Source organism: Passer montanus, unplaced genomic scaffold (genome assembly GCF_014805655.1).
Source record: "Passer montanus isolate IOZ18808 unplaced genomic scaffold, ASM1480565v1 scaffold131, whole genome shotgun sequence".
NCBI lineage: Eukaryota > Metazoa > Chordata > Aves > Passeriformes > Passeridae > Passer > Passer montanus.
The window spans coordinates 969,037-981,327 of record NW_024359944.1 but is presented as its reverse complement, the minus strand read 5'-3'; the positions used below and the strand labels follow the sequence as shown (position 1 = coordinate 981,327).

Genomic DNA, 12,291 nt, shown 5'->3' with positions numbered 1-12,291 from the left:
GAGACTCTGATTTTATCTGATGGTCATATAAAATATGCCCAGTAAGAAAAAGAAACTACTATGCATTTGGTTTTCTTTACAAACAGCAGTGTCAAGGACATGAAATTAATACTTGTTTTCTTGCAATTTGAGCTGTTCCAGTACTCATCAGTGTATGGGCTACCCTCCTGCAACTGATACCTATTCCAGAACAGAGGGCCTTCCTGCTCTTAATTTGTTTTCAAATATGGATTAACTGGAACTGCAACAGGACCCACTCTTCCCAGAATATTAATGTCAGACAGACATTTCCGGAAGGACTCCCCAGATTCCCACCACACCTCAATCAAACTGAACGTTGAAATACAGGTAAGCCCTGCAGTGGCACTTCAGCTTGATGGATTAAAATTTCAGGCAAATATAATTTTGCATTTAACAGTGCTTCTTATTAAGGTATGTAAACTCTAAGGGCCTTTTCAAGTTAAGGATCTGGGAACAACAGCTGCCATCACTTGGGACACCGTGGTCCATTTCTAGCAGCCGAACACGATGGAATTTGACTGCCTCAAACATTCCAAAGCTGAAGTTTGGGGTTTTTTTCCCTTTGGCAAGAGATCATAAAAGACCCTTCCCAACCTGTCAAACAGCAGTCAGCAAATTTATTCTTGGGAAAGACAGGGAAACCCAGAGCCAGGTGCTGATACCCACTTGCCAGGCAGTCGTCGATGTTGCTGTCACAGTCCGCTCCGGTGAAGCCAGGCCGGCACTCGCACAGGTAACTGCCCTGGATGTTGTGGCACAGGGCATGGTTCTTGCAGGGCTTGGAGAGACACTCGTCAATATCCACTGTGCATCTTTCCCCTGAAAGGTGCAGAGCCCAAGGGTGAGACCCCTCCCAAAGCAATGGCCAGGAGGCTCAGAGCAGCACGCTGGGCACTGAAAGCACAACCCATCCACCTCACCTTCCCAGCCAGGGGCACACTGGCAGGTGTAGCCTTCAGAGTCAGGAGATTCTTGGCAGACTCCCGAGTTCTCACAAGGATTAGGGGAACAAGGAGAAACCACTACCTGGCAGTTCACACCTGGAGAACAGAATGGGAAAAAGCAGAAGAATGTGCTGCTAAGAGCTTGGTGCTTCTTGGAAGAATGAACAAAGAGGTTGTAACTCACACTGTGTGATTACCCCACACTGCAGTGGACAGCACTGCCACATTTTGAAAAATCTCAGCAGAAGGAAAAGGAGAGCAGAGCACTTTTCACAGGCTCAGTGTAGAAGCAGCCATAGTCATTTTGAGTTTAATGCCCCTCCAATTTCCAGTGCATTTATGTAAATTTCATAATTTACAAAGAAAATTAAGATAAGCTTCCAATGGGACATTTTTTTAATGATTCCAACCAAGGCTTAGACAAGACCTTGTCAAGTATTCTATTATTGTATCATGTCTACAGGAACGGACTAATTTAACTTCATAGAGCCATGGCATTTCCCACCTTGATTACTATTTCCACAAAGTTTAATGAAAAGAAATTACCCTAAAGGTGCAATGAAGTAAAAAGGGAAAAGATAACAAATTTTCTCTGAATTGTCACCTTTGAATCCTTTCCTACAGGTACATCTGTATGAATTCAACAGATCCTCACACGTTCCTCCATTCTGGCACGGGTTTGATTTACATTCATTCCCTTCTGTTGAACAGTAATCTCCTATCCAGCCTGGGTCGCAGACACACTTGTACCTTGAAAGGAAAACCAGCATTAATTTAGGACATTTTGAAGTAACTCCTCTACCAGTTTCTGAGATTAGTTTTAGAGAGAAAACCAGAGGAACCCTCTTGAGAAGAGCCCTAAGTTACTTTGGATTGCTTACCCCAGCTGTACAGTTTCAGTATTCAGAAAATACTGAAAATAAACCCTCCCTTAAAACCACACTTCCCTCATTACAGTTTTCACAAAGTGTTCAGTCAACCAGCAGTATGTTTCTGCTTTGATAAGACCATCTCAACATATTCAAACAAAGACAGAAACAAAAAAAAAAGATTGGGGAAAAAAAGAAGTGGAGGAGAACAATAGGTTCCAAAGATAACTAGACTGATTTAATACCAAATAGTGGTTTCAAATAAAAACAGCTGGCTGGGAGCAGGAGCAATCTTCTCCATCATGTTTCAAACTCTGCAGTTGAGCACCTCACCCACATGATGTAGAAGCAAGGACTTGGTGAATCAGCCTGGGCTCAGGGCACACAGCACACCCTGGCCTCTGTCCCTGCCCTGCAAACACAGCTCCTTTCACCTGGCACAGTGTCAGGTGTACGTGGGTACAAATGCAAAGTGACAGACAACACACAAGATGAACAAAAATCTGTTTTCCACGCTTTCAAGGAGGCTCAATTAGCAATAAAAGCAGCTTTCCTGTCAGCTCCAGGGAAGGTGCTGCATCCTGCCCTAGAGAGCTACCTGCAGCAGCAAATCACTTCCTTGCCCAAGTACTGACAACACTTCCCAGGATACAGCACATATTTGGGAGGCTATTCTGTGTATAGCTGGGAACTTGCACAAACCCAGACTCACCATTACCAAAAAGAAATCTGATTTAGGGCTCCCAAAAATCAGCATTTTGTCTTCCTGCATGGGAAAATTCAGAAGCAACTACTGCCATCAAAAGACCCAGAGAGAATTTTCCTTTCTTTTCTCAGACATGCAACAATATGAGTAAAGCTGACAAGATCTCAGCAGTGCACAAAGTGTCCTGGGTGAAATACCCATCCCTAGAGCAAAAGTTGTCAGCCTGTTCTTTGATACAGCGTTTGGATAGGAAGAACACTACTAGCCAATAAAGACAGTCCCCATGCTCAATGCTTTAAGTTTTGATGGAATAGATTGCTGCTGCTCCCCAAAGATTTAATTTGGAACCATTTCTTTATTTTAATTGCATTCACTTAGCTCACTAGAATCACCAAACCCTCCCTCTAGATGGTGGCAGTACATCCTGCACCCCTTGCCCGTGCAAAACCAGCAAACAACACAAGGCAGGACAGAAAAACCTATGTTGAAACACCAGCTGGTGAATGAAGATCTACACCTCACTGTGATGATGTCACAGGCATGAGATAAATTGGGATGCTAATCTGAGAAATGAGAGAAAAATCTAGAGCTGGAAGTCTGGACAGAGAAGGCAGAGGACGGCAGGGGGGCTCAGCGAGGGCTCACCCAGTGGCAGTGTGCGTGCAGTTGCCGTGCACGCAGGGGCTGCTGAGGCAGCCATCAGCCTGGGGCTGGCAGTGCGGGTGGTGGAAGCCCTCGGGGCACACACACCGAAAGCCGTTCACCTCGTTGATGCACGTGCCGCCGTTGTGGCACGGGCTGGACGTGCACTCGTCGATGTCCACGTTGCACCGGGGGCCTGGAGGGAAAAATCAGCACTTCCTGAGCTGCATTTCTTAGAACACTGCTTGCTTTGCACCTCTGCAAGAGCACACACAGCTCAGGGAAGCCAAGGCAGCAGCATGGAGCTCACATGCCTCCGTGCTTTAACTCAAGCCAAGAGAAGCGTTTCTGAGAGATGCAGCACTTCACTGTGCTTGGAAAACAGCACTTACACTCAGCAAGTATTTACAAACTATTCCAGAATCTCCACCAAAATCACCAGTTAATATTGATTAGGAAAGCAAAAACCACTCAGCTGTATCATGCTTGCAACAAACCTCTTGAGCTCCACTTGTCGTAGCCCTGCTCCTCTGCTTTGAAGTACCTACCCTTTGAACAACCAATAGTGCCCAAATGTCTGCAGTAAATACAGTTCTTGTGGTTTATTGCGCAAAAGGGGCTCTAAAAAACACCGTTTCCTGTTTTGCCTGCCTCTGATTACGACTGCAAGATCCTTGAAGCAGTGACCAAAAGGACTTGTAAGGCTGGAAAGCTAAACAGAGTGAATGATGCAGTAAGCTGAAAGCATTTTTAACAGAAGGAAATTACAAAGTACCAAGACCCCATGCAAGCCAGCTCCTTGAAGACTGGAATATGCCAATTCATCACATTACTGCATTATTTTAACAGTGCAACAGTAAGAGATCCAGCAGGATAACAAATATGGAATGCCAGCAACCAAGTAGAATGGTAGGCATGAATGATCAGCATCATCCCTCATCTTATTCTGGGAACTACAGAGTTCCATCATGCCAGAGCCATAGGAGGGAAGGAAGGAGCATCAGGAGTTTAGAAAGACCCCAAGAGAAAAGCACAAGACACATGAAACATTTTAGTGCTCTAATGCATTTCAGATCTATTCTAACCAGAATCATTCAGTAATAAACAGTAACAAACATGATAAGAAAGCTGTAATAAACAGCACCAACTGCCTCACAATGATTACTTTATGTTACCCTACATGGCTCAAAACACAGATGCCCTTACAAACGGTGGTGAGATGTGCTCTAGCCATCAGAAAAGTCCTGATGTTGGCTCAGAGCTCTAAACATGGATCCAGAGGTGTTTAACCACTTCTTTTTTCAGCCCCACTTTGATTGTACCAGAGAAATTTTGTAGTTTAAAAAGAAAACAGAACAGACCATGCTATAACAGAGAAGTACTGAAAAAAATCAGATTATTCATCTAAAGACTTCATGAGAACACCAAGTTAATGTTCTGATTTCACAGACATAGAAATACTGCTCATGGTCAGAGCCCAAGGCAGAGTCTAATCAAACACCTCTCCATATTGTCCACAATCTCTCGGTCCCTGGAAAGAGGCTGTAAATAATAAACCAAAGTCACGTGGGTTTATTTGTTATAAACCCAAGAACCATGAATTGGACTTAATTACCTAACAAGAATGGCATTTCACAGCACAGATTAGGCCATTTTTCTGTTTGGTAGAACTGGCTGTAATGTAAGATGCTAAGATCCAAAGATTAGAAGGATTTACTGAGACACCAACCGAATCCTTTGCAGTCAGTATGCAAAGAACACTTCCCTGGCTACTCGGATAACCATCTTGAAAACAATTCAGAGCCCTTGGGTAGCTGACTTTACCTGTAAATCCAGGTTTGCAGGCACAGTTGTAGCGATTAATGCCATCGATACAGTCCCCATGAATGCACGGGTTACTGGCACAGTCGTCAAAGTTATTCTCACAGTTTAGTCCTGGATTAAAAATAAAGGAGTTAGAGGAATAAGGAGGGTAAATTTTACAAAGAAGGCAACAAAACTGTTTTCCCAAAATAGCCAAATTAAGAATCCCACATGCTTCAAAGGCACGCTGGGGGCAACTTAAACAAGGTGATGATGCAGAAGCAACACCAAGGAATGTCACCCGAGCCACTGGGTGCTGACTAAATATGACCCTGAACTTGTACTAAATATTTAAACAGAGGCATAAACATTTTGAACACTATGCCTAATTTTTCTGCAGGTCTGATTTTTTGGGAGTAAAGAGGAAGCGAATTCTCCCAAGATCAGTTGCAGCACCAGCGAGGGTTGGGCAATCCACACAAACACACCAAAGTTCAGCATGGAAAAGCAATGTGAAAACGATACTCTCAACTTAGCACACACCAGAGCACAGGCAAGAAATAATTACACGCTTGAATTCTGCTTGAATCCAAGCCTTCCAGTGGTGTTTTACACACCTGAGGTGCCCAGCAAGCAGTTGCACTGGTAGCCATTGACGAGGTCGATGCAGCGCCCTTGATGGAGGCAAGGATTGCTGTGGCACTCGTCGATCTGCTCACTGCATATGACACCCGTGTAGCCAGGGTTGCAGATGCATCTGTATGAATCAATGCCATCCTGGCATTCCCCGTGGTGGCAGGGATCAGGATGACAGTTGTTGATGTTCTCCTCACACAGAAAGCCAGTAAAACCTGAGGAAAAGCCATAAGTAAGGAGTTCACTTAGGCAGGATGCTGCAGTGAATATAATGCAGGTATAGAAAGAATTGTATCAAGAATCAGCAAAGTGGCAGAGAGCACAAAGGGTAACTGGGCACCTCAACTCATTTTCAGCCCCAGAACACAACACTCTCCACTGCTCACAGCATGCACAGAGAACCCTGGCCCTGGAAGTGGTCACCTTCAGTTTTGGAACAGTAGCCATGAGAGGAAACATGTAAATCTCCATCAGAAATAGTTACTTGCATCTGTATAAACTGTCTGAAGGCACACTCCTGCCATTATTTCTTCTGCACAGTATCAGGGGGACAGAGTGGGGCTGACCTTGTTAGGATGTGAAATTACTGCAAAGATTGCTGAAACCTTCCCAAGGGAACTCCCTTGGCTCATGTCAAAGCTTCTGCAGCTCAGCTTATTAGAAAGTTTCTTGCCTCCTTCACTGGGAAACTTTTCAGTAACTGCAATCAAGCACCAACTGCAAACTCATTGCAGGCTGCATGCAACCTCTTGGTTAGGAGCAATAAAACAAGCAGCAATGTGGCCTGTTTCATTCTGCTTCAGCTGGGAAACATCCTGAGCAACAGAGAGGGACAGAACCTATGCACTAAAAGGGCTAGAGGGTTCAGGAAGCTAAGGGCAGCAAACAAGTCCCTCAAGAGCCCTGCTCTCCATGATGGGGCAGAGCTATATAAGACAGGGAAGATTTCAAATAAATTTTTTTCAGAGCTGAGGTTTTGGAGCAAGACACTGCCTTCAGCACCTGAAGATCAGGAAGGCAGAACTTGAGATTTCAAGACACCAACTGGAGACTGATACAAACCAAGCTGCAGGGAATTTCAACAGCTGAAGAGTGGTTCTCACCTGAGTATTACAAGTGGATAAGAGGCTCCCCATTTTTCATACAGGTTTGTGGTTATTTCTGTGGTCAAACATACCAGGTGACGGCTAACATTTCCAAGTTCTGCGAACGTATGCTTGGATGAATGGGTGTGGAAGTGGGTGGGGAGAGGGAAGGGAAGCTAGTTAGAGAGATGGATATAAAAAGATGTTAGGGAAGGAGGAAAAACAAACTGATAAGGGGACAAATGGTGGCAGAGGGGAAAAAAAAAAGAGGGCAGACACAAATAAAAGAGGAGAGACCTGAAACAACCCAAGAAAAGAAAAGCCATGATCTACCACTGGGAAGGAGAAGTGGAATAATGCCGGAAGGGAAAGAAAAGACAAAAAGCAAGCAGTAAATAGAGCTATCTGTACAGCATTTGGCCAAACATTTTGCAGTTTTCAATCACGTCGGCAGCCGGCAATTACCGTTCAGGGAACACCACATCCCTCAGACCATGAGATTAGCAGAGCAAGAACATACTCAAATCTTACTGCCCAGTAACTTCCTGCCCCAGGAAGAATTCCACATTTCAGTCTTACAGAAGGCTCTCAGTATTAAATTTAATACTTAGCACACGCTCATTCAAAAGTCATTACCTTGCCTGCTATTATAGCTCAACTGAGCCACTCAGAGATCAGGAATGTTTCTGGATCTCTTAACTGAACATACCTCACCAAAACACGATTTCCCTTTTTGCAGACAAGAGATAGACCAGGAAAAAAACATTTTAATATAGAATATGATAATCCTTCAGACAGGATGGAAAACAGCCCTAATACAGCATCCCTCTTCCATTTTCAGTCAAATATTTAACCACAGATTTTACTAAGAACTGCTGCTTCAGTAACATGCATTTGGTTGCTTTCAGCCTGAAAATGCTCCATGACATTATTTACCTTCATGGAAGCAACTGCCTTCCCTCCTCAGCTGGGATACCTAGAATTTCTGTATTGAAGTGATTTATGCAGTTTTGTGCCAAATTCAGAACTTGTTTCAAGGCACAGCTCTCCAGACTGTCCTCCTCTACACTACCCACCCCAGGCCTGGTAAGCTCTGCAGTCTCAGTGAACAAAAGCACCCAGAACACACCCCAGCCTGAGAAAGACTAAAACAGTTTCCAAGTTTAGAGAAGATTTGAACTTTTCCTTCTTTTTGCAAGTGTCTGCTTGGTTTGTCACATGAAGTAGTCAAAAAGGAAAATTCTGACCACAGTAATTATTCCTCTCCTGGTCAGAACTATTGCATTCTCCTTCTTCCAACAAATTCAGTGCCTCTTCAGGAACTTTGGGAATGGTGGAGACCACATGTGAGAAAAAACAGGCTATTTTTAGGCTAAACTCTGCTACATTCTGTGCAGTGAAGTAAAAAAATTTGCCTTAATAATTTGATTATTGGAATGATTCAAAACGAGAAAATTTGCACATAAAGCTAACCAACCTCACTGCACATTACTGGGACTAAGACAGCTCCAGGAATTGTTCAGCTTCTTCCCTAATGGAAGAGCTAAAGCCAAGGCATTTCATACCTCTATCTGTATCATGAGCAGTGTATCAGGGACCTGAAAGCAAGCAAGTGTAGCTCCTCACTGAGAATTAGAATATAACAGCTCTTAACCCTCTTATTTGACCAGATGTAAAAATGATAATAAAAACATATCTACATCACCCCTGGAGGTCTGAAGATAAGAAAATCCTATAATTAAACCTGACACTTCTGAATATGTAATTCACCAGGCATTAAAAACCACCTGAGTTCTGGCCACAGCTCTGCCAAAATTTCTGTGTGGTACCTGACAAATCATTTAAAATAATTTCCACTCAAATTTTGAGTGGAATTTCTTCCATGACTGTTACTGCATTTCAGTCTTAGCCTTTTGACATAAAATAGCCAGATGCAACAGAAATCAGAACGCACAGCAGCACTGCTCTGCCCATCTCTTGTTTTTCAAGTGCACACGATATAATCTGTCTTGGGAGAGAGGGAGGTAAACCCCAGAAAAGAGCTTTCACACTGATGTTTTCCCATATGTGTATTCCATAGCTAACAGAGAAGAAGCTGTCATCTTCTGGGAAGCAAAAGATGGTGCTGAAAGAGGGAGGCCAGAACTCCCATCAACTGTGAACTGCCACAAGTGAAAGGCTTCCTCTACTTAAATACTACTCCCTGCACAAAGGAGTGGACAAAGCTCTGCAACAAACAAGCAGCATTTCAGAGAAAGAAAGAAAAAACAGCGACATCTTTGAGACCAGCCTTTCATGTATCTAGGTTCCTTGTTCTCTGCAGCCAGGGGCTCTGAACACCAGACTGACCTGTGGCACACTGGCAGTCGTAGCCGTTGGGGCGGTCAATGCATTTGGCTCCGTTGAGACACGGCGTGCTGGAACAGTCGTCTATGTCAATCTGGCACACGGCCCCACTGAATCCTGAAAGGAGCACAAACACGTGGAAGACACTGTAAGGAGCTCAGCTAGGCAGCTGCACGGTCAGGAATTACCCCTCAAATCCCCAAGCCCACCCAAACAGAAGTTGAGCCAATCTACACTCAGTGGCATCATGAAGCACAGGCACCATGCACTGCCTCCTCCTGCAAGCCACCCTCAAAGGTTCTGTCCTCCAGGTCAGCCTGAAAACTGAGATGGCCAAGCCAGAGAGAAATAAAGCAGATGGAGCTCAAGTGGTGTCCACCACTGGACAGTATGCCCTCCTGTAAAGCTGAGAGCCCACTAATAAAAATCTTTAAGGCAATCAAAGCAAGTGGCTAAAAATAAAACAACAGTGCATACATCACTAGAGCCTTCAGACCAGAATTACTACAGCAGTGTGGAATGTGCTGCAAAATAGCACTGGAACTTTCAAAAGAGTTCTTGAAATAGTCAAAGTATTGACAGGTGATGTCAGGTGATGCAGATCCTTGGGCAGTTTGAGGGGAAAAAAACATGAGGAATTCTTCTTGGAGGAAGAAACCAAAGCAAGAGCCTGAACATCATTAGTCAATAAGAAGGGATGCAGAGTAGGCTTTTGTCATGTAAATGCTGAACTCAAAATTTCTTGTAAGCCATGAAGAAAACAGGTGATGTTCACTCTACAGCTAACATTGATCCCTCAGCTCAGCTCTTTTTCTTTTCTAGTGGAGCCCAATTCATCTCACTCCTCATGTAAGCACCATAAACTATACTGATGCAAAACCAGCTTCTGCCTAAAAACCTCAGAAAAAGACAAAAAATGAGCAGAGGGTCTGATCTTTAAAACGTGCTGAGAATCTCACGATAGTTTCCACAACAACAGAAGCTCGTGTTGCCAGCTGCCCTTTTAGAGGAGGTGTCCAACTGTGTGTTTGTCAGTGCTTACCCAGTTACAGGAACAATATTATTGCAACCAACATGAAACTATTCTGATTTCATAGTGATTGCAACTCACTCACTCACTGCCCAGAACAACAGAAACTCACAAGAAACATTTCACCCACAAGACCTGTGCAGTTCTTGGTAGGGTGAAGCAGGAAAAGCTTCCAGAAATGAGAACTCACCAGGAGGACAGACACAGAGGAAGCGGTTGACTTTATCAAGACACACTCCATTGTTCACACAGGGATTACTTAGGCATTCATCAATATCTTCTTCACAGTGAACTCCTTTAAAACCTGTTAAAAAATAGAAAAAAATAAGAAGAGTTGACTAAAGGCTGTAGAAAGTGCCCTTGAGAGTGTAACTGCCTCTTATATCAGTGCTGAAAGTCTGAGCTGAGTTTGATTGCAAGTTTGCAGTCTGGACAGAAACTATGAGGTAAGAACACACACCAGAGGCTAAAAGGGATGTCGATTGTGTAGGTTTCACTGTTGCTGAAGATGCTCACCTAACCAGCAATAGCAGAAGTCAATGCTGAATTCACATCTAATGTTTTCTTCTACTTGAGAAGGGGTTATGTTAATTACTTTGTAAAAGGTATATAAACAAATACAACAGATAGTTTTAGCTCAAGGGCTTTTAGCTAATGGCAGAGTACAAGAAAAACATTAAGAAGGGTGAAATACTTGGGACTAGCCTTTCCTGTTCCACCTTTCAAAACATACTATATATTAATAAATACTATATTAATAAAAACTCATTGTAATCGTCAGGGTATCATCTGATCTCCTGCCGGGGTCACAATTCTTTATTTATATTTATGTTTTTAGTACTTCATAAGTCTGTGCAACTGCGAACTTGCATCCTTTTGTTTTTTCACCCATTTCTATCAGAGTGCACAACAGAAGTCTAACATTGGTCATTGGTTACATTGACCATGCAAATTTTACAAGCACAATTTCAATCGAGTAGCTTTTTTTACAATTACTTCCTCAGTTCAATGGGAGCTCACATTATTTGGGGTATTTTAAGCAAAGAAAAACCCCAAACACCATTATCCAAAATCATCATATGCATACCTCAAAACACGGTCACTCTTTTAAAGGTTGCACCTGCTTTGCTTTCCCGAAGAGAAGACTCTACACATGCACTTTACCAGGTGTAGTAACAAACACTTTCACACATGCTCAGCTCAGAAGGCTAACTTCCTTGCTGATGCAGAGACTGGTTTCTTTCTCAGCCCTCTAATTGCTTTCTCCCTCCCACACATAAATGCCAGGTCCACCTGGCTGGTGCCACCACAGCAGGCTCTCTGCCACCATTTAGCCTCAGCCCTTTGCAGCTTTGTGCTGCACGTGAGCAGAGCTGGCAGCCCTCCCTGAGCTCTGCCTCATGAGCTTCCCATGCTGCAAGTCCCACTTTGTCAGAACTGCCTCACCTGGCATGCAGAGACACGTGAATCCTCCAATTTTATCCAGGCAGGTGGCATCGTTCTGGCACGGGTTTGAGTGGCACTCATTGATGTCCATCTCACAGCGAGGTCCCGTGTAGCCCTTCAGACACTCACAGTGGAAAGAGCCCTCGGTGTTGACGCATTTCCCGGCGTGCTCACACGGATTGCTGTTTGCTGCAAGGAAAGTAAAGACGGGTGTGTGTCAAAACCTCTCCCCAGAGCAGGAAAGCCACAGCATTCTTTATTAGTCGTGGTCTTTTCATGGGCATTCCTTTCTGGCAAGTAATGTTGGGGAAAGATTGTTCATCCCACTGGGGCAAGGCCACCGAAGAAAACAGTGGCAGTTTCCTGTCTGTCAGGGGCAAAAAGAAGGATTGCTGTCACCATCAGGGGCCAGAGGAGTAACTCTGCTCCATATTACTAGTGACAGTTCTTAAGAGAAAAGTATCAGCTAGCAGGGATTAGAGAACTAAATGTTTTCAAGGCTTTATTTCCAGATCACATTTTACATTTACTTCATTCCTGAGGCTGACAAGATGCCGCCACAGCCACAAAACAGCCAAACTTGTCCTTCTTGTGTTCTCAGAAAGGAACAGCACTCTTGTCCAAGGCAGACTGAGGAAGGAAATTCAAAGAAGTGCTTCTTTCCAACCCTTCCATGTGCTGGTTAGGCATTACCTTCACGCATCACTCTCTAGAAGCATGAACGAGCACTCACAAAACTGTAAGTAAGTCTCTAAGAGTCCAG

General features: G+C 43.9%; 1 protein-coding gene across 3 annotated transcripts in view; it reads right to left on the bottom strand.

Moving 5' to 3' along the window:
• Positions 1-12,291, bottom strand: part of NOTCH2 (notch receptor 2) — a 73,545-nt gene that overhangs the window by 29,196 nt on the left and 32,058 nt on the right. The window contains exons 7-15 of one of the 3 annotated variants that reach the window (XM_039699257.1): positions 11,529-11,717; positions 10,273-10,386; positions 9,056-9,169; positions 5,603-5,836; positions 5,007-5,117; positions 3,186-3,378; positions 1,570-1,715; positions 942-1,061; positions 688-840 (exon numbers count right to left, since the gene is read on the bottom strand). In XM_039699257.1, the coding sequence (XP_039555191.1) occupies positions 688-840; positions 942-1,061; positions 1,570-1,715; positions 3,186-3,378; positions 5,007-5,117; positions 5,603-5,836; positions 9,056-9,169; positions 10,273-10,386; positions 11,529-11,717 (1,374 nt within the window). The other 2 variants (XM_039699258.1, XR_005626535.1) reach the window with 2 other exon arrangements.